Raw genomic sequence first — 22,951 nt, forward strand, 5'->3', positions numbered from 1 at the left:
ACACTTACGCACTTACGCACTTACACACACACACGCACGCGCGCACACACGCACACACACACACACACACACACAGGGTGACATGAACTCTCTCCCAGTAGCAGCACACTCCCTAAAAGCCACACACAGATGAAGATGCATTTTGTGCAGTCATGGTTGCAGTAGTAGACATTTAAGTCTGTACACATTACAGAAATGAAAAGAAGTGAGAAAAAAATAACGAAAACGGAGAGAATGGGGATCTTTCAGTAGTTGCAAAGGAGAGCTGTGGAGGAGAAGAACTAGAAGGACGAACTCATTTACTGTTAATCTGAGGGTAATCTGAATATGCATCCCACAGCCCATTTCCCTCTCATTTCACTCCCTAGGTGTATGCATCTTAAACTGGCGATGCCATCCGATTCCTACATACTTCCACCCAAAGATTTTGGCTCCAGTCCGTAGATAGTCTGGCCCAACCCTAGGTTCCTCACCGTTCTGCCAATCAGCAAAAAGCTGAGAGTGGTGATGCAGAACTCACCCACGGCATCCGTTACTGTTAAGGTTCAGGTAGCGCTATTCACACTTTTGTCTTGTTATTTGTATGTTTTGGCAACACTGTATCGTAACAGCCATCCTAATAAAGCACAATTTGAATTTTAACTTGAATTCGGAACTCCAATTTGTTTAAATTTCAGAGTAAGGTCAGACCATCTCCCACCCTCCATGGAAACGGATTCCTCTTAGCTTGGTCCAGACTGTGTGGCGGAGTCAACAGCCGGCTTTCGCATCTACCCACCCAAGTCCTGTGTTTGCCTATGTGAGTGTGGTTATGGTATTAGACCACTGTTGATATTGGGCAAATAACAGTGCTCTGCCTCCTGGCTACACGTCCTCGCTACTATCACCTCACATGCTGCATTGCTGGAATGAGTAGGTCTTATCATAGATTTTTAAAAAATCACCTGTGTGGGGTATTGGAGACAGAGCGCTTTGTGGTCATGTTTGACTGAGATTACAGGCGTGGTTCATTAACCTGTCTGCTTCTGCTACTGAGTTGGTAGCTGCTGCTCAAGCCAGATAGTAGAGGCTCCCGATGTTGTGACTGCGTCACCCGGATGCCTTTGAGTTCAGGATCCAGCTTGCTTTAGCCTAGAGTCTATGCCTAAAACTAACATAGTGACAAATTCATTCCGGGAAAAATAAACATTTACAAATCGGCATTCACATTCCCTCCTTTTTGGCATTCTTTGTCCTTCCAATTTCACTTACAGTACAGAGGAAGACAAGGGAAAATAATAAAAGGGAGTGAAAGGGAAAGAGGGAGAGCCTCACATGCTCATGTTGCTGTGTGGTGGTGGTGGTGTGTGTGTGTGTGTGTGTGGTGGTGGGTGGTGTGCCTTGCTATTCATAGTCATGAGAAAGAGACTGGACTCAGAGTGACTGGCGGTCATTCGGCACTCTCTTCACTCTCCAGGCTTCTGCTTCCACCATTGGGGCAGCAGACGCCATTCTGCCAACCCACAGTCATTACACTCAGCTCAAACTCAGGATCTTATTCCAGCTTTTCTCACTGGATGTTGTGGACTGAGCATCTCAACATCTGAAGTAAGAATATGTTTTTTTCCCCCCACATGGTTTCCTCGTTTCTGCTTCCTTGGAGGGTTCTCAATTGCCTTGCACTTGCACTTCAGTCTGAGATAGGCTGACTAGTGGGTTGCTTGGATTCATGGTGCATATTGAACATGTAAAGATAGCTGGAATTAATTCAACTGTTGAAATGAGACTATTACAACCCTTGTCTTTGCTGAATTGTTATGAGGAGCTTGTGATCCATTTGCTGAAGTTTGACTGAGCTGTGTAACGTTTTTGGGTAACTTGACCAATGTACTTAAGTAACCTCTTGATAAACCCTGACAAGAGAGTTATTGATTCAGCAGGTCAAAGATTTTTGACAATGCAGTCATGGAATCATGGCTTGACAGGGAATTAAGAGTGAACGCCATTAAATGTTGTTATAATATGATAAATTATGGTTAGACAGAAAGTGAAATATGCATGTTAAAGTACCCTAGTAAAGGCAATGGTCTTGGAAGTGTCTTGGGTAAAATCTGTCTTTGTGGTCGAGTATGACGGTATGAGTCTTGAAGGTGCTTTATCGTTTTTTGCATATTTATCTATTGTCATATTGGACTATACTGCTTAGTCTGTCAAACTGTGCAGATATCCATTAGATCCATTTAATTGTTATAGCTTGTTGGAAATTATTGCAATACTGCTAATTATGTACAACTGTGGTATTTCAATGGAAAATTTGATTACTTTCAAAGTATGCAGATGTTTACAATGAATGAACACATCAAAAGCCACTTAAGTCACTAGTTCTTATGGCCTCCGCACATCGGCTTCGACAAAGTGCGGAGCACTACTCCGCCAAAGTTCGATTCCATTGTTGTCAATACAATCCAGCACACCGGCGCCGATGTCCACGGACATTCGCGGATGTCGGCAAGATATGAGTTCTATTTTGTCTGAGCCGCCCATTGACTATCCATGCTATGTTGGTGTGAAATTGGGGGGTCAGAACTGTGTCGGAAGCAAAAGTGCTCCGCAGTGCTGTCGGAGCTGATGTGCGGAGGCCCTTGAGCGGGTTAAATATTGTTTGTCATTTGCTGTCAGAACCAAAACAGAGGCACCCATTATTTGTCTTGAACAATGCTCTGAAACAAACCGCTAAATCTGTACAAAAGCAGCATCTGTACTGAATTGTAATTTGTTGCTGTTGGGCAAGATGCCAGGCACATCAGGGGCCTATACTAATATAAGAAGCTGGTTCAGGAGTAAAACAGGTTAAGTTGCTGTAAGAGGTAAATCATGTAATAGAAGCGCCTGGAGTCCTCATTCCTAAGAAAATGAGGATCTTCTATTTAATGATTCACCTCTGGACTGGTTTAGTCCTGAACCAGCTTCTTAGTATAGGCCCCAGTTCCACATGTAACAGTAATAGGCCTACCAGAGTGATAGAGATGCACACCAATCACGGGATAAGCGGAGTGTAGTTGGCCCAAACTGAGCATTTATTTTGTCATATTGCTCCTCTCAGGGTAAGTTCTGTGGTCTGTGACCATAGCATTGGTGGTGAAAGGGCTGCTGTTTTTGTAACGAAAGAGCTGCAGCTGCAGTAGCCTACTGAAGGTACAGTGACAACGATCACAGCATCACAAAATGGGATTGGAGGAGTTTTCTTAGTGATACTGCTCCCATGAGCAGTCATGTCCTGTACGGGTTTATCAAGTAGGTTAAAGCCTGCACATCCAAACATCTGACCTGGGAGCAGGACACACAAATGACCAGATAAAAAGCAAAACAGTTTGCTTCAACCAGGTTTTTTTTGCTTCCACTTATTTCATTTTATTTTGTCTGTGATGTTTCGGTTAAGGGTTTTTACCCGAAAACGGCACGGAAAAACTAAAATGAAATAAGTGGGAGCAGAAAAACCTGGTTGAAGCTGACTTTTTTCCTTTTTATCTGTATGGGTTTATCCCCTGCCCTAGCTAAGTACCTCAATACTTAAACCTCAATACTTGTGGTGTACGCAAAACAAGCAAGTGTTTACTGTCTGTGAACTTAGAGGACAGAGCATTCTGGTAGGGTTAGAGTAAGAGGTACTCAGGTATACTACATGATGCCTTGCCTTCTGTATGTATTTCAGTTACCTCCCTTTCCTCTAATTCTTTAAAGGGGCACAATGTAGGATTATGTAGTTTGTGCAGTGCCCGTGGCATGCCTGTCTCAAAATATAAGCTTACTCTGTCATGAAAAAATGCTGTTTAAAAAAGCTCGCTGGTAGAATGTTTTTCATCACAGAATGCCAGCAGTTGCTAAAAATTTGAAACGTTATGTAAAGTGATTTTTCGTATGAGAAGTGTTTCCCCATGACACTCATAGCGGACCACTCTGTCAAAAGTTACATTTGGGGTTCTCAGCGGATAGACCGTGAAAGTGGTCGTGACGAGAGTCATCATTCACTTACTAATGACTCAAATAAGTATCGGCTGACTCGTGACAGTGATTAATTAAGCTTTTAATCCTACAGTGTTAATGTTGTTTAATGCCCCTTCCCATTTGTGTTTACCTTTAGGTAGTGCGACAACACCATGCAGGCCCAGGATCTCTTGAGACAGCTGCGGATGCCCGAGATCAGCGATGTGCGGCAGTATGTGCGTGCTCTGCCCACCAACACACTCATGGGCATGGGAGCGCTGGCGGCCGTCACCACCTACTGGTACGCCACGCGACCCAAGGCCCTCAAGCCGCCCTGCGACCTCACCATGCAGTCCACTGAGATGCCGGTAAGGAGCTGGAAAAAAGTGGAGGAGACGTCACAGGCTCACACTATCGCCTAATTATTCTATTCTCATAGTTCTTACTGGGTGCTGAATCCCACATAAACCATAACTGGAAGAAGGAAGCGAAGGACAGCACTCATAAACAAAGGAAAAATCTGAAGAGTGCTGTCCTTCGCTTCCTTCTTCTAGGTAAGGAGCTGTAGGCATGATCATTCTACAACAAGTTTCTAATCCCCTGACAGTATTCATAGAATTTTAAACTTAAAGTGATGCTGTCCCATTTTTGGAAATAAGTTCATATTACACATCCCCTTGAGTTAAATAATTGAGTTTTACCTTTCTCCTGTACTTTCAACTGTTCTCTGAGTACGGCAGTGCAAATGTTGTCTCCTAGCTAGCAGTTAACATTGACTCCTATGAGACCAGTTAGCCGCCAGCTGGTCTCATAGGATTCAATGTTAACTGCTAGTATGGAGGTAAATTTTGCACTGCCATACTCAGAGAACGGTTGAAAGAACAAGAGAATGGTAAAACTCAATTATTTAACTCAAGAAGAGGTGTAATATGAGCTTATTTCCAAAAATGGGACAGTATCACTTTAAGCAGTATTTAGTTTGCCACATTAGACTTCCATCTACTGTACCAAGTCTTCTGCTCGCAACAGTATGTTGATAAAAAAAAACAAGGAAGATGTTTTGTCCACTGTGAAGCAGTGTGCTGACGAATTTGCAGCAATGCGGAAAAGATAACTGCCATGATCATGAGAGGTTTTGATCACTTCAAAAACATATTGTTTATTTTCACTTAAAGGAACAGTCCACCCTTTTGATTTTCCCATATTTGAGGTATTTCTCAGCATTATTCATGAATGTGCATAAAATTTCCGTCTATGTGTTTCCATTGCCTAGTTTAATAGTATAGCCAAATTAAGCGTAGCCATGCAAGTCTATGGGGGCCAACGAAACATCATCAAAGGTCCTTATAAAGTACTTTAAAATTGATGTAAAATTCACCAGAGTGCAAAACAGTTATTTAATCCTGTCCTGTGATCATTTGTGGCTTGATGCTAATGCCTCCATTCACTTCCAGTGATTATTCTAAGCTATGCTAATAATTCTGATCCAATAAATCTAAGTACTGAAAAAACTGAGAGGAAAATGGTATGCACATTCATGAATAATGCTTGGAAATACTGCAAATATGTGAAAATCAAAAAATGGTGGACTGTTCCTTTAAGGAACACAATAGTAATAATACTAGTATGAATCTGTTTTATCAGCTGTTGGAATGTACACATAATTCAGGTTGTGTATGACCGCCGCCCTGAGATTTGTACTTTTTCAGACTTTTAGGATCATCTTTAGGTATTGTTGTGTTTTTTATTGTTATTTATATCCCCTCGTTGACAGTGATGGCAAGGTTGATCTGAATATGTGTCTTAATGAACACAGAGGTCCGCCTCAGGGAGAGGATGAAGGCGTGTGTGTGTGCAGCATAGACCTCAGCTGTCAGACGAGATTAGATCAGTGTTCATTCAGTAGGTGCATTCCAATATGCGACCTTGTGTCCTCCACTTGGGCTTGTGGCCACACGTTTAGCTGATGCCCCGCCTCCGTAGAGAAAAGAATTAAGATTCCCCGCTGTCAGCCTAGCCAAAAAAAATGTTTTGGGGACTATTCTTCATTTAACATCCAGTTTGCAAATGAGAAAATAACTTTACAATTGAGCTTTTGCGAGATTTTGAAATATAATGCTGTTGTTGTTAGTGATGTCATCACGACATATTACTTCCTGGTACCAGGCCACAAGCACAAGTGGAGGACGCAAGGTTGCATGTTGGAACGCACCCAGAGTGTTCAGAGTGAGTATGAAACTTGGGCTTTATGGAAGGCTGCTTCACACCCTGGAGGTTACCATTTGTTGAAGCTTCAAATGAGGAAATGGCTTTGTCTGTCTCGTCTTTGGTTTACGCCTCAAGTTGACTTTGACTGACAGTCAGCGTTTGCATGAGAGGATAACTGTTGAAATTTTGACATGACGTGATGTGGTAATATTATCAGGAAATGTAAATGCAAATAATTACCAAGCCGATCAAAATGGTCTCATTGATAGAGGGGTTTTTAATGCTGGATAGGGCCTGGGAATGCTTTGGATCTGTGTTCAGTACTGTATGCTGTAAGTAAGACTTCCTGCTAAGGCTGAGAAAGCCATAGTTATATTGACTATTCAAGTTCTTTTGTTTCAGACATGTAAAAATGTGTTATCTTTTACCTGACATGTTTCGACGGTGAAACTTCCATCTTCATCAGAGGGTCACATGGATGTTGAAGTGTGATGTGCTTTAAATAGAACTTATCACTGTCCTGACTTGCCCTTGACCAGCACCATCACTGTCCACTGTGAACAGAAAGCTCGGGCTTCTAGTTTCTCCATTTTTAATTTACTTCCAAAAGAGATAGCTAAGGGACTTCTTAAAACGTCTGCCTCCGGCAGTCAAAGTAAATGCCCCCAATCCACTGATTCTGATGCAATCAACAATCAGTGCTTGTTATATTTTATAATAAATGGACGTAGATTATTCAATTGCTGTGAAGTTATTGAAAGGCAGTGGACTAGCTCATTGAGTCAAATGTGACATGCTTCTCCAGTTTGGATAAAAGTGAAAAGGTGCATCGCACTCAGGTTCCTCTTTTCAAAATAAAAAAGAAGAAAAGAAGAACCTGAGTGCAAACCTGATACAGAAGCTCCCATGCTCCCATTGAATCTTTGGCATACTTTTGACAACAGTCAACCGCCTGCGAGCCAGCAGAACATTCCTACAAACCACATCTGCTATGTGCCTGGGCTTGCAACTTTAGGGGAGTTGTTGGGGTGTGTGCGACTGTGAGTGTTCACGTGACTGCGTGAGTGTGTGCGTGGTTATGCATGTGCGTCTAAAGTTACACATGTATATCTGGTCAACTGCTTTCTCACAATGAAAGTCTATTTTTCTACATGAGCATATTGAGAGCTTAATTACACGTATTTCCAAACTCACTCAGATATCATACTTTTGGTCAGGGGCCTATACTACAAAGCTGGTTGAGGAGTATACCAGGTTAAGTTCAGAGGTAAATCATCTAATAGAATCATCTTTTAATTTAGATGATTTACCTCTTAACTTAACCCCTTAGCGCAGCACTATGGCTCTCTATAATGTCATGGCAATTTTGTTATGATGTAGATAAGTATTTTCAGCAAGTGAATAGGGTCGCCGGCGACCCCTGCTGCAGTAAGAGGCTACCCTGGTTTACTCCTGAATCAGCGTAGGCCCCTGTTGTGTCAGGCAACAATACTGAAAATGGTCGGGCAACAATACTAAAAACAGAGACAACTTAAGTTCCGCTCTCTCTTTCCCTTGGCTGGCTGCCTACCCCTCTCTCTCTTTCCCTTGGCTGGCTGCCTACCCCTCTCTCTCTTTGTGGTTATTGCTCACTGTCTCTCTGCATCTTTCCAGCCGTCCCTCTTAAACTGGTGTAAAAAGGAATGTCTAATGGAATGACTTTAACAGCCCACAGAGGTGTGTGCCTTTAACCAGTTAAGATACATCGTTATAAATTTGCTGTTACCAGAATGGTAATGACCAAGTCGTAGTGCATTACTAAAGGCCCTGTGTTATGTCATAGTATTGTAGTAGTACTATGGTAGTTAACTATTCAAAGACTATTACAGCGTGCCACTGGAGGTATGGCGTGCATTACCGCAGAGATACACCAGCGGCGATCTGAGCGAGTCGAGCGACGGAAGTAATTGACTTTGTATTGAGTCGAGAGACAAAAGCGATTCTGGAGACTAGAGCGATTTGCGCGACGAGCGCGACAATTTGAAGTTGAAATCTTTTCAACTTTCTATGACGCGGTTCGGCGACAAGCCGCGACAGCCAATGACTGTATAGAGGTCAGTGACCACAGCCAATGGGAATGCTTGAATGCTTTGCCTTCTGCCTGTACGGACATACTCTAGTCTCCTCAATCTCTCGTATCGCTTGCTGCTACACTCTGTCGCTTGAATCGCGTCGCCGCTGGTGTATCTCTCCGGTAAAGGGGCTACATGGTGAGCCATGTTGTGCAGATGCTTCGATACGTTGGGTGGAAAGTTTCCAGCAGTCTCACAAGTATTCAGCTGTGATCAGGCAGGAGCTCGGAGTGAGACACTCAAAATCCCTTCTTCTGTCTTTTACTATTTCTTTCTTTTTTAATTTTTTTTTTGTTCTTTTATGACTTTATTTGACAGGACAGTTTGTGAGGTGGACAGGAAGCGAATGGGGAGAGAGACAGGGAAGAGTCGGCAAATGACCCGGGCCGGGAATCAAACCCGAGTCGGCCACATGACAAACGAGTGCCCTACGGGTTGGCCACGGCAGGGCCTGTCTTTTACTATTTCATGGTCAGATTACGTCTCGACTCATCCAGCCATGAAAAAGTAAAAGACAGCAGAAGGGATTTTGAGTGTGTGGACTTCTCACTCCGAAACTTACAGTCAGCCTTAGTTTGTCCTGCATCTTTTCCTGGGATGTGCACAATACTCACCTTCAACAGGCATGAGCTTGGTCAGCCTGGGTGGTGTGGGGACTTGATGCTTAGGAACTGAGGGGAGACAAATGGACAAGCTTGTCTACCTCTATCTATCCATCCATCTATCTATCGTTTTATCTATCTATCTATCTATCTATCTATCTATCTATCTATCTATCTATCTATCTATCTATCTATCTATCTATCTATCTATCTATCTATCTATCTATCTATCTATCTATCTATCTATCTATCTATCTATCTATCTATCTAGAGAGAGAGAGAGAGAGAGAGAGAGAGAGCATAGGCTACAGACCTATGGTTAACCTGTGTCACTAGCAAGGGAGAACGTTTTTACAGGGAGGAAAAGAGCAAAATCGTAGAAAAGAGCAGAATCACATGTGCATAGGTATATCTGTCAGCTCTTGAAAACCTCTAAACAATGTATTGTTAGACATAGCACAGCCATACGGAATTTCACTTCCTGGAATATGGTAATGCCACAGGGGAGAGGCCATTTGAGCACATACCCCAGCCCACTCCCCTCCCCTTCTGATGGGAAACAGATGAATGAAGTCATCTGGATATCTGAAAATCAGATACTCTCCCCAAATGAAGCAATCAGTAATGTCTTCTTGTCAAAGTTGTGACCATTGCGCTCAACTAAAAGCTCTTCCTGTGCTTCAGTCACCGTTGTCATGGAGACAGACAATGGCTCTCCCTCAGGGTGATAGTGGGGAGTGGTGCCATGGCAACCACCTGTCTATTTAGAGTTGTGTTTGTCAACGGGGGGCACTACAACCACCCTGAGGGCGTTGGGAAGCCCTAGGGGGGCATTGAGAAGGATACACCTTTGCGGGGGTGGGGCTGAGTTCCCAGTCGGGGGCATTAGTCTATTTTAGTTTTCAATACTAAGGGAGGCGTTAGTAGGCTTATGATTATGTCAAGGGGGGCATTTGGAGGCTCATGGTGAAGTCAAGGGGGCGTCTGTTCAAAAAAGTTTGAGAATCACTGATTTAGAGGCTAGTGACTTGTGATGAGATCTGTTGACTTCTCAGCTACTGACAATTTTACTTATCTTTTTATCTCCTTTGTATTGGTCATCCAAGACACTTCAGTGGCTACTCTATGCTGGGGAGGCCGTCTCCCTATAAGGAAGGAATGACTTCTGCCACCCTGTGAATTTGAATCTGATATGAACTGTTACCAGCAACTCCTATGAGAACATTAGCATTAGCAGTCTAAGCCACATGATGGTAGCTTTCCCTCTTTCTCTACTTACCTTTCCTTTCCTCTCCCATCTCACTCACTCCCTCACTCACTCATTGTGTACAGTGCTGTATGCCTGGTGAAAAGATTAGGGAGTAAACAGCAAAATAGCAATACCATATGTCATATGCTGCCTCCTCCCTTTGAGTCATATTGTTGAATCCCCTAAGCAACTATTGTCCATATTATGCATATTTTCCAATTCCAACGTGTATGACCATGAAAACCTATCAGATTTAATCATTCCAGGTAATGCATATTTGTGTAATGTGAAAGGGTTGATGTAAAGCAGGGCCGGGGGTCAAATCTGGCCTGTGGGCCCATTTAACTTGGACCGTGATATCATTTCAAATTAGTAGTAACAATTGACCTTGAACAAAGAAATTGGTGTGTCACTGGAATATGAGTGGGCCCAGGCCAGTGAAACATCTCACACTCATCTACAACAGAATATGTGCACGTACATTTTATGATGGAATGATGGAATAATTGCTTGTGAAATTTGAAGGATTCTGTGTGTGAGCTGTGAATGCACAATTTTATTTCTTTATTAATGATTGAATATTGAATTTGGCCCGCAGCTTTGTCACAGATTTTTAATTTGTCCCTCTGTGTGTTTGAGATTGACACCCTGATCTAAAGAGGCCAACAATACCCTGCACCAGTTGTGCTTAATTATAAGGCAACTTTGTGTTTCCTGTGAGAAAATGGGCCTCACAAATAAATAGATCTAGCAAATTCTGAAAAGTCGAAATCTCTCCATTCTTTGAGTTTTCCAGAGAGATGTGGCTGTGTTAAAATTACCAAGATGTTGGTCAAGTGGACACATAACTATCAAACACACCATTACAAAGCCAAAAAGAAACATAAAAGAAACTATTGAGAAAAATTGAAGGTGAAAGTACCAGAAAACTAAAGGGAGGGAAAGTGGAAAACAGCCTAGCGGTTGCGTTCCTAACCCCAGGACGATCCTATTGAAAAACCCATAGAATGAGGGTTTTTTTAAATCCTACAAAATTATGACGTTGAACTTGTGCACCAGACACATTTCTGCCTACATGATGTTATTAACTAATAACTGTGAAAATGTCATGTAAAATTTCGGCCCGTTAAAAAAAAAAAAAAGAAAGAAAATGTACCAATCTTGTCAGAAACGACAAATTACAAGTCCAAGTCGCTCTCATTACCCCGCAGTGCTGTTATATTCTAGAACTGAAACCTACAGCGAGTGTCCAGAAGAACAAGGTATTCAGCACTCAGAGGCATGGCAAGAAACACTGAAACCTGACAACCACTCAGCAGGAAACCGAAGTCAAAAGGTCTCTAAAGATAGAGCTGTCAATGGTTTTATGAACTGGTGAGGGTGACTCTTGTACAGATTGTTTATGTGGGCATTCATGTGTAAGCGGTTAGCCTCAGACTTATACCCCAAAGGTTCAACTGGTTCAACTCCCAATCTGTGCTGTGCTGTGTCACAATGACAATGGGAGTTGGAGTTTCCCTGTTGGGCTTTAATGTCACTTCACTTTATAGGTTTTAGTTGTTAGTTCTTTTTTGTGGCCCATTTTCCCAGAGGAAAACAAAGTTGTCCAGTAACTAGGCCTAATTGTGCACACCCAATGTACATTATTGGGCTTCTTAGGTCACAAGCTTTCTAACTACAATAATATGCATTACCTGCATCCAATAGGTTTTCATATTCGTATCATTTTGAATGGGAAAATATGCATAAAATTCATGATATGGTCAAAAAACTCGCTTGCCCAATAATTCTGCAAACAGTGTAGAATGCTTGACTCATTTATGGTGAAGCAACAGAAAGATGTCTAATAGCGACAGCATCCATATCAGGTGCTTGTCATGCGGGTGTTCCTACCAGCAATAGCGTTTGAAGACATCCAGGTAAAACAGGTGCTGTACTAAACGCGATGAAACAAAAAAAGGTGGTCTGCACGCTGTTGCTGCTCACAGTTTATTTTACACAACGCTTCGACCAGTCTGGTCTTCGTTTCATTCTCATGTGTATCTGAGCACATAGTAAGATCCAGTGTCCAGCAGGGCTTTGAACCGTTATTTTTTTTCCAAACGTTCCGTTCCGAACAGAAACAGAATTATAACGTTTCTGGTTATGAGTTCCACCAATAAATTGACGTTCCGGAATCGGTTAGAACAAAAAAATATTGTTCCCGGAACGGTTAATTTCGTTCCTGTCAGCAGATTACTCCCCATAGGCCTAACTGACGTTAATTAACCAAGAAAGACGGAAGTGCAAATGAGCCAAACAGTTTATTCAAGCGGATGAAATGAATATCTTCAAGAATTTTGTCATTCAGGGACGACCTAAGCGAGAAGCAGAGAATAAACCTCAATGATGAAAATGCGCGCTCCACCCTGACTTGGGTCACGGGGAGCGCTATGATGGACATTGTGTGTTTGTGATTTGAAGCGGCCATGGATGCCCAATAACGTAGAACATTCTCGGTGCGCTTTACACACGCTTCTCTGCAATGTCTTACAATGATGGAATGGAAACTCTGTCCTTTTGTATGACAGTGGTTTCTCTTATTTAAGATGTGTAGTGGAGACTTTGTAATCCACAGCTCTCTCTCCATTCCGTCAGAGAATGTCTGATGTCTGTTTCAGGACGTGAACCTCAGCCGTCATGGTAACGTACGCAGGAAAATATTTACTTTTTGTTGTTGTTTGAGGAACGGTATTAACCGTTTATCATTATTTTTAAATATGTGTTCCCGTTCCAGAACATAAAAAATAATAAAGTTTCCGGTTTCATTTCTGTTCCCTGTAAAATACAAAAGTTCCTGGTTTTCGTTTTCGTTCCTTGAACCGGTTCAAAGCCCTGGTGTCCAGTGATGACACAAAACTGCAAGGGAGCAACATGGCATCAGACTTCCTCTATAATTGATGACATCAGTGACAAAAAAGCCTCTCCTTTCCAGTGATGTTTGTCCCACTGTGAGGCACCTGCAAGCTGAGGGATGATGCGTAGAGTCCCAGTTCTATCAGTGACATACCGTATATGTTTGTGCCAACAGGGGAACGAATTCATCAGGGGCTCCGTTCTGCTGGAGGAGGGCCAAGACTTGATGACTCATTTCTATGACGATGCACAAACGTTGTATGAGGTGTTCACGCGAGGAGTGAGAGTGTCCAGTAAGTAGATCTTACTTAGCGCCTCACTAACAATGGCTACATGTACGTGAGACATTTAATTCCGAATGAACTCATTTTGATTGTGAATAAAGCTTAATTCCACTTTGAAAACGTCCTGAAACACTTGTGAAACACTTTACAATTCGGAATGAAATGAAAGATCAAAGCAAACTCGCCTGAACTATTTAATTCGGAATTATTAATTTGGAATTAAAAGCGTCATGTAAACGTAGCAAATGATTCCTTACAGAGACAAGGACGGATAAGACAATTACTTGCAGTCATTTACAGTCACGCACATATATGTTTTATTTGTATTTGTGCAGTCCATGTGTGCTTAGTTCCACCACATGCTTCTTAATATTATGACAATAACAACAACAATAATACTATTTACTCCCCAGATAATGGGCCTTGCCTTGGCTCCAGAAAACCCAATTTGCCTTATGAATGGATGTCATATAAAGAGGTATGGCCCCCTTTATTTGTGCATTTGTGTGCCTGAACTGAGTCTGGTTGTTAAGTAACATATAATTGTGAATTGGGTCATTAGATGCTTTGGACGATGAACACATCAACTTTTCCGATGAGATGGGTTCATCTTGATTTGTTTGTAATGTACATGATGATATCTACATTTCTGTCCTCACTATTTATGTTAAAGTGATACTGTCCCATTTTTTGAAATAACTTCTTTTACACTCCTCCTCGAGTTAGATGATTGCGATTTACCTTTCTCCTGCACTTTCAACCGTTTTCTGAGTATGGCAGTGCAAATTTTACCTCCAAGCTAGCAGTTAGCATTGAGTACTATGAGACTGGCATTACAAATTTTACTTCCAAGCTAGCAGTTAACATTGAGTCCTATGAGACCAGCTGGCGGATAGCTGGTCTCATAGGACTCAATGTTAACTGTTAGCTTGGAGGTAAAATTTACACTGCCGTACTCAGAGAACAACAGAAAGTACAGAAGAAAGGTAAAACTCAATCATTGAACTCAAGGAGAGGTGTAATTTCCAAAAATGGTACAATATCACTACAGGCTGATGTAATCTGGAGCTATTTCACCAACCCTGACATGATCAAGTGGGTGATACATTCGGTCTTAAAATCTCTCACCTGCACAGGTACAAGCCATGGCAGAGAACATAGGCTCAGCTCTTCTCCAAAGAGGTCACTCCCAGAGCGGTGATAAGTTCATCGGTATCTTTGCACAGAATCGTCCAGAGGTAAGGACAGTCTGTTGCACATGTGTTCCCCAGGGTCTGCTGTCATTTTCATCGTTCATTTCTTTAGATTAGTATGTATTAAAACAAAAACATACCACACGTGTTAAAGAAGACCATAGTACAAAATGCATGGATGGGTTTTGTAGAGATGTCATGTTTTGTGTCTAATGTAGTGGACAATCTCGGAGTTGGCGTGTTACACATACTCTCTGGTGGCCGTTCCTCTCTACGACACACTTGGGACAGAGGCCATCGACTACATCATCGAGAAGGGTATGTCAATCAATCAATCAATCAATCAATCAATCAATCAATCAATCAATCAATTAATCAATCAAAATGTACTTATATAGTACATTATCATACACGAATGTCATTCAATGTGCTAATAAGTTGAGAAAAGAGAAGAAAAAAGAAACTATATTGTGTTATGGATAGCATGTAATTAACTAACTATCACCAAAGGCAGATGAGAATAAAGCTGTTTTTAATTTCTTTTTAAAACAAGATACTGTTGGGGCAGTTCTAAATTGGACAGGAAGTTGGTTCCATCATTTTGCAGCATAATGACTAAATGCCATTTTACCCTGTTTAGACCTGACCCTAGGCACAAACAGTAGAGGAGATTCTTGAGACCTACGACATCTATTAGGATGACATTGATCTAGCTAGCATATTTACAATATATTTATGGCCAGAGGAGGGGGAGGGGAGGGGAGGGGAGGAGGGCTACTGGCCTACAACCACTACCTGACACATACAGGACACTTGTGCTGTAAGATGCAATACACTTTTCTTTGTATTATTTACTTGGTTACCACCACACATGCTCAACACCATCTAAAGCTAATTTGTTTTTATCTTGGTGTCATCAGACCACAGGACATAGTTTCAGCAATCCATATCCTTAGTCTATTTGTCTCTGATGACACCAAGATCAACAAATTCGCTTTAGACGGTGTCAAGCATGCGTGGTGGTAACCAAGTGAGTAATGCAAAGAAGTGTCCAAAGCTTAAAGTCAAGCATGGTCGTGGGACTCATATGGTTTGGCGCTGCATAAATGCCAACAACATTGGAAAGTTGAATTTCACTAAAAGAGACATGCATGTCAACATGTACTGTGACTACTGAAGCAGATCAGGATCCTCTCTATGGAGGCTTAACATAGGGCTGTACTTCTTTTTGCACCACCATAATTTAAAAAAGGAAAAATATGTCCCCTAAGTTGTGTTATTAACCCCATTACTTTTCAGATGTAAGCTCAACAGATGTTGCATTAAACATATTGTGCATGTTATGGAATTTTTTGAAATATCGTTCAAAATGTTACTTTTCAATAGGGGTGTACTCATTATTGCAGAGCGCTGTAGATATGAGGATTTGTGTAATGTTCAAATATTAAGTTCTACTTAGCAGGCATACAGTGTGAATGCTGCAGGCTTTGTCTTTGTGAAACATACTGTATATATCATGTACGGTATTATTTTGTATTATCTCGCTTGGGGTGCATTTTTCGAAATTGCTAACTATGTTAGCTACTTTGTTGTTTGCAATTCAATTTCCCATTAGCAACTACCCAAGTTGCCAACTGGCTAACAACTACGCTGTCGAGAAATTCACCCCCGATCTCTACCATACTCATGATCTACTCTAATATGCAAAACCATTTCTGTAGGCACCAATTGGTAAAGTTACGGTTGTCTACATGATTATAAAAACAGAACTACGGTAATGTCTTATCTCTATGTGCTTACTACGTAACAGTGTGGTGCAACAGCCTACATTCGCTCATTCGCTTAATTCTTTGTGCATTTTCTATCAATGCCTTAACTTACAAAGAAAGTAGAATGGAACTCGTTGTGACCGACCACATTTCAAAAAGTTAAACCCTGAAGTGTACGAATCTGGAGTAGCCTCTTACTGCATATGGGGTCGCCGGCGGGCCTATTCACTATTTGCTGAAAATATTCAACTACATCACAACAACATTGCTATGACAGTACCGACAGCCTTAAGTAACAGATTAACCCCTTAGCGCAGAACCTATGTTATAACCTTACTGTCGTCAAATTTGTTTATGGCTATGTCTTAATTTACTTTACTGTATGAATAACTCCTATTCAATGTTTGCAGCTTCCATCGGCACGATCATTTGCGACGTGCCTAACAAGGCCCAGCTGATCCTGGAATGTGTCTCGAACCGTCAGCACACCATCCGCACCATCGTCCTGATGGAGGCCTTTGACAGCGACCTGGTGGCCCAGGCGCAGACCTGTGGCATCGAGGTCATCAGCCTCAAGGACCTGGTGGTGGGTCTCAGTCTCATATCAGTTTCAGATACTTTCAGTTTCAGCATTGCAGTTGGACTGCTCACAAGAAGACAATGGATTTCACAAGTTACCATCGAATTGCAATACATTTTCAAAGCTCCTACTTTGCAGACCTCACCTCGAATCAATCAATCAATCAATCAATCAATCAATCAATCAATCAATCAATCAATCAATCAATCAATCAGTCAATTTACTAAATGATTCATAATTCTGGTCATGTTTTGGCAAAGCTAGTGCACGGTGCCCAGTCCTCATTCAGAATGTGCTTTTGGACAGTCATGTAATTGATAGATCGAACTGGGAGAATCCAAAATTTCCAGTGCAGTCATAATGAATACTTAGAAATTGATGGTGGTGGTAAGTATTCATCAAAAAGGTAACATTTGTGAATGGACAGCATGCATTCAGCAGGCAACTGCTAAAATATTACACAGGGCACATTTAAACTTCAAAAGTTCTTGTTTAATCTTTCAATGTTTTCTTTCTTTTTGACTTGTATTTCAAGTGACCGCTTATTTTCATAACCATGTTATGTTTCCTCAGGAACAAGGAAAGGCTAACCACAAAGAACCTTTGGTGAGTACTGTAGTGTAGGCAGGCAGTCCAGAAGATAAAATATTAGAGTCAGAGGTTTGAGCTGAAGGTCTTGTCATAACTTGTGTCAATATACCTCCCCAGCCGCCCAAACCACAAGATCTGGCCATTATCTGCTTTACCAGTGGAACCACAGGTAACTCAGTCTAAGTGCTCTCTCTCTCTCTCTCTCTCTCTCTCTCTCTCTCTCTCTCTCTCTCTCTCTCTCTCTCTCATGGTCATGGTGTGTGAGTGGAAGATATGTGAAATGAAGACATTCATCATGTTTGAACTAGGCAATGACCAGGACACTAAAAGCCTTTTGTTGATAGGACTGAGTCACATGATCAGTGTGCAATAGACTCCTAACTCTTAACACCCCTTATAACACACGCACGCACGCACACACACACACACACACACACACACACACACACACACACACACACACACACACACACACACACACACACACAAAACAACACACACACACACACACACACACACACACACACACACACACACACACACACACACACACACACACACACACACACACACACACACAAACATTCTTTAAGACGCCAAATGCACATTGCACACACAAAGATTGTTGTGGATGCTTGCCCTGGATGTTTCATTGCTGCCAAGCTCAGATGTGGCAACGGAGCCTCTTACTGCAAATGGGGTCTCCCGCGAGCCTGTTCACTATTTGCGGAAAATAGTCAACTACATCATAATGACATTGCTACGACAGTACAGAGAGCCTTAAGTAACAGGCCAAGACATAGCCATTACAATTTTGGTGACGGTAAGTTTATAACATAGGCTCTGCGCTAAGGGGTTAAGTTCTGCTTCTTTCTTCTTAACAGGAAACCCGAAGGGTGCAATGCTAACGCATAGAAACGTTGTGTCCAATACTGCTGCTTTCATCAGAGTAACACAGGTGAGCTGCACTCTCTTCAGCCGCAAGTATCAGCAGTTTCATATAGATTTTTTTTTAGGAAATTCTAGATATGCATTCAGTTTCCCATGTTTTGGATGCTATTTAGTTAAAATCTGAAGGCTACATTTACAATTACAGTAACTGAACAAAAGCCACATGCCTCATTTGAGAGCATACATTGTAGGTTGGTTTTTCATGGAAACAAAACCTAACTGCAAACACCCTCACTGACTTTAGATGCATATGGATTTTTTTTAGATTCATGTCATGTACTGTAACTGCATGTATAGCCACATCTCACACGTAACCCCCTCCTTTGCAGTTTATATAATGAATGCAGTTTATATAATGCGTTCTCAAACCGAGCCCAGGCTGAACTGGACAGATGATGTAGATAAGTTGAAAAGAATTCCTTGTTTCTAAAACCGTCATCAGTGGGCTGGACTCAATGGGGTCATTGTGAATGGTTTGCAGACCAGGACTCCTCTAATCATGTCTACATGCATCCTCTCAAGTCATTTCTAGCAACATGCACTACCACAAGCACATCCATACATGCAGGACTGGACTGGGGGAGAAAAGGGGCCCGGGCACTTTTGGCTTAAAGGGACCCATCATAATTAGTGGCTTAGAACTGACTCTCCGGTGTGCCCCGCACCCTCGTGGGCCCTTTTTTCAGAAATGTTAAAAAAAGTTTTTTCTTTTTTTTCTTTACATTTCTGAAAATAGGGGCCCATGAGTGTGCAGGCCCACTGGGAAATGCCCGCTTTGTCAGATGGCCAGTCCAGCCTTGCATACATGCACCCATCACACACACATCCAGACCAAGCTTGTTATCTGCTGTGCCACCTAATAGTATAGAGACTGAAAGCAGGAAGTGGATTCTGCACAGCCATGCAGTCTCATATATGCAATGTCAGTTATCCAAATAGCATTTGCATACTTGAGCCCAAGTAGAATATAATTTACATCCTCAGTTGGAAATGATAAATCAAACTCGATTTTGGAGCGTTTTTCAATGTATGTTTTTTTTTTTTTCTTGGAAGCTTCTCCCTTTTAAATTAGTGCATCGGATGACAAAAACAGGAACAGTAGCCAAGATCATTACCCTGGTTCATCCTCTCGCCTTGCGTCAACGAAATCACCACTTGCTCCGTTTGTGTCTGTCCCAGACATAATCTTTGAATAAAACGTACCCCTGTTAAGCAATCTGGAACAACAATGACAAGAAATTTCGAGTTTAGAACATCAACTAAAGCGCTAAAAGCAATCGGCAAGCTTGCTGGTCCAGCTTAGGGACAGCACATGTGTGTTTCTTTGTTGCTGCTCGTTGTTCTTGACCAATGGGAGCAATCGTTGAGATAAACAACTTCATGACGTCACACATAATCAAGACAGACAACGGGCACTTCTCAGTGTGAAGTGTTCTAGCCTTGGCAGAGTAACGCACATTTTTCTCAGGGGTATATATCCAATTATTCATTACACGTAGAGCTCTAGAGGTTACTATTGGATAATCTTTGGTGAAATCCACGAAAACAGGCATTACTCGTTGTAGGAAGGCTAGAACCCTTCACTTTTATTTGAGAAATGCTGTGTAAGCAAGGGGAGGGAATCAACCCAACCTAGAAAATAGTTGAGTATCAGCAGAATCATCCTTGTTGTATCAGCTAGTATTTTCTTACTTATGTCCTTATTCCACAAAAATGAGGGATGAGCAACATTATTCCTGTTACAGGATGCTTGTCTTGAACCATTTTAAAAAGTGGGCGCGATGCCTGCAACATCTGATTTACGTCATTGTTCACTGCTGCTGAAAGTTCATCTATTTTCTCTGTGTCAATCTTCTTTCCCCTCCACCTGTTATCTTGCGTTATCCAGACCATAATACCATACCCCACCCCAGTCATTATTCGCTGCCTTCCTTTCATCGTGTTGTTGACCTCTGTGGGTATTTCTCAAAGTGAAGAGAAGTGTCCCAGCCTTGCTAGGACGAGTAACGCCTATTTTTCGCAGATTTCACCAAAAAGTATCCAATAACTGGGTGTTACTCGTCCTAGCAAGGTTACGACACTTCACTTTGAGAAGTACCCTCTCACTATTTCCCAATCAAGTCAAGTAGGTTTTATTGTCAATTTCTTTACATGCACTGGTCATACAAAGAATTTGAAATTACATTTCTTGCTTTCCCATACAGACATAGACTAATTAAGGTAAGGACATAGACAGTATAGACATAGACAGTACTTATACATGGACTTAAGACAGTATGGACATAGACAGTGCTCATACAGACATTTAAAGTGCAAGACTGGACAACAGAAGACTTGTAGAGGACATACATTAAGAGGTATTTGTTGTGTTTTGTGCTTTTCCTAAAAAAAGTCCTTTATAGCGTTCTGACATGGTAATAGTAGCATTTTGAAGAAAAATAAATATAAAAAGGTCTGTCAAGTACACCAGCAGCAGTGTGTGTGTGTGTGTGTGTGTGTGTGTGTGTGTGTGTGTGTGTGTGTGTGTGTGTGTGTGTGTGTGTGTGTATGTGTTTAGTGCAGGTAGAAGGTGCGGTGTGCGTCTTGTGTGTGTGTTCGTGTGTCTGTGTCTGTGTGTGTGTGTGTGTGTGTGTGTGTGTGTGTGTGTGTGTCAGTGTGTGTATGTTTGGGTTTAGTGCAGAAAGTGCAGTGTGCTTGTGTGTGTGTGTGTGTGTGTGTGTGTGTGTGTGTGTGTGTGTGTGTGTGTGTGTGTGTGTGTGCATTGTTTTGAGTTAGTGCAGGTTGAAAGTTCAGTCACAAGTATAGTAGTGCAGGTGGAATGTTCAGTCGCAGATATGGTGGTGGGGGGTGGGGGGGGGGTTGTCAGTGGCCTTGCTGGCTAGAGGCTGACAGTGGGGGGGGGTGGGGGGTGGGGGTTGTCAGTGGCCTTGCTGGCTAGAGGCTGACAGTGGAGGGAGAGTGGGTTGAGTGTTCAGCATCTTGATCGCTTGGTGCATTGTGCTGCTCGCCAGCCGGGTGGTACGGGAACGGAGGCGCCTGTACCTCTTTCCAGAGGGCAGGAGGCTGAACAGTTTGTGTGCAGGGTGGCTTGTGTCTTTGATGATCATCAGTGCTTTCCGGGTGAGGCGTGTGGTGTAAATGTCCTGCAGGGAGGGGAGTGGTACTCCAATGATCTTCTTCGCTGTGTTCACAACACGCTGGAGTGTCTTCCTGTTTTTCTCCGTGCAGCTTCCTCCCCACACTGTGATGCAGTTGGACACGACGCTCTCTATGGTTCCTCTGTAGAATGTTGTCATGATGGAGGGTGTAGCACTTGCCTTCTTTAGTTTGCGCAGGAAGTAGAGACGCTGATGGGCCTTCTTCGCCAGTGATGTAGTGTTGGTGGTCCAAGAGAGGTCGTCGCTGATGTGCACTCCAAGGAACTTGGTGCTGCTCACTCTCTCCACAGCATCGCCGTCGATGGTCAGTGGTGGCAGTTGTTTTTGGACCCTTTGGAAGTTGACAACAATCTCCTTGGTCTTGTTGACATTCAGCAGGAGGTTGTTGTCTTTGCACCATCTGGCCAGCAGGTCTACTTCTTCTCTGTAGTGAGTCTCATCGTCATCATCATCAATGTCAAGTGTTCTAGCCTTGGTAGTGCATGAAACGCCCGGTGATTGGATAGTCTGCGGAGTTCACCAAAGAGTATCCAATCACTGGGCGCTTCACGCACTACCAAGGCTAGAACACTTGACATTGAGAAACGGTGACCATGTCTGTCTCTTCTTCATTTTCTGTGTGTGTTTCACTTCCTGTCTCCTTCCTGCTTCTGCTGTGCGCTGGCTGCGTGGGTGTACTGATAGGGTATATTGAAGCCCAGCTGTCAGGATGTGCTCATCTCCTTCCTGCCCTTGGCTCACATGTTTGAGAGGGTGGTAGAGGTAGGCCTTTGGTTTGGTTTGACCTTTGGCATGTCTGCGCCTGTGGTTTTCTGGTGTGTGTGTTTGTGTGTCTTTTTTCAGGTGCACTGCATGCTGGACCAGAGTGACATTCATATGTCCTATTTGCCTCTAGCTCACATGTTTGAGAGAGTAGTAGAGGTATGTGTTGCAATATAAATAACATGACACTTCTAACATATATGACAAATTATGAAGTTTAGTGTGAGTAAATGTATTGTACGCATGTGTGTGTGTTTGTTTCTGCAAGTTTGAATGGAAATCCACGCTCTTGATAGTGTTTCATATGATCTGGAAACTTAGTTGATGGATCTGGATGTTTGACACTTGTTTGCCGGTTGTTTCACTGCTGCACACATATTGCATCCTTCAAATTCAAAACTGTGGCTGTTATGTTTGCAGACTCCTAACTCGCTGTCCTTTCCCCAATGGCCAGGGCGTCGTTCTTATCCACGGGGCACGGATTGGCTATTTCCAGGGGGACATTCGGCTGTTGATGGATGACTTGAAGACCCTGCAGCCAACCGTATTCCCTGTAGTCCCCCGCCTACTTAACAGGATGTTTGACAAGGTGGTTACTTTGTCCATATGTACACCTTGGGTGCATTCCAATATGC

The 22,951-nt window shown here is 42.5% G+C and overlaps 1 protein-coding gene across 3 annotated transcripts in view; it reads left to right on the forward strand.

Annotated features, from left to right (window-relative positions):
- acsl1a (acyl-CoA synthetase long chain family member 1a) overlaps positions 1-22,951 on the forward strand; it is a 44,620-nt gene that overhangs the window by 9,443 nt on the left and 12,226 nt on the right. The window contains exons 1-12 of one of the 3 annotated variants that reach the window (XM_063218606.1): positions 1,389-1,587; positions 4,121-4,331; positions 13,204-13,321; positions 13,726-13,790; positions 14,449-14,550; positions 14,724-14,823; positions 16,685-16,860; positions 17,428-17,460; positions 17,563-17,614; positions 18,330-18,403; positions 22,398-22,475; positions 22,771-22,905. In XM_063218606.1, the coding sequence (XP_063074676.1) occupies positions 4,137-4,331; positions 13,204-13,321; positions 13,726-13,790; positions 14,449-14,550; positions 14,724-14,823; positions 16,685-16,860; positions 17,428-17,460; positions 17,563-17,614; positions 18,330-18,403; positions 22,398-22,475; positions 22,771-22,905 (1,128 nt within the window). In that variant the 5' untranslated portion in view covers positions 1,389-1,587; positions 4,121-4,136. Of the gene's footprint in view, positions 1-1,388; positions 1,588-4,120; positions 4,332-13,203; positions 13,322-13,725; positions 13,791-14,448; positions 14,551-14,723; positions 14,824-16,684; positions 16,861-17,427; positions 17,461-17,562; positions 17,615-18,329; positions 18,404-22,238; positions 22,317-22,397; positions 22,476-22,770; positions 22,906-22,951 lie in introns of those variants that run through there. The other 2 variants (XM_063218605.1, XM_063218607.1) reach the window with 2 other exon arrangements.

The sequence above is a fragment of the Engraulis encrasicolus genome, chromosome 16 (genome assembly GCF_034702125.1).
Source record: "Engraulis encrasicolus isolate BLACKSEA-1 chromosome 16, IST_EnEncr_1.0, whole genome shotgun sequence".
Classification (NCBI taxonomy): Eukaryota; Metazoa; Chordata; class Actinopteri; order Clupeiformes; family Engraulidae; genus Engraulis; species Engraulis encrasicolus.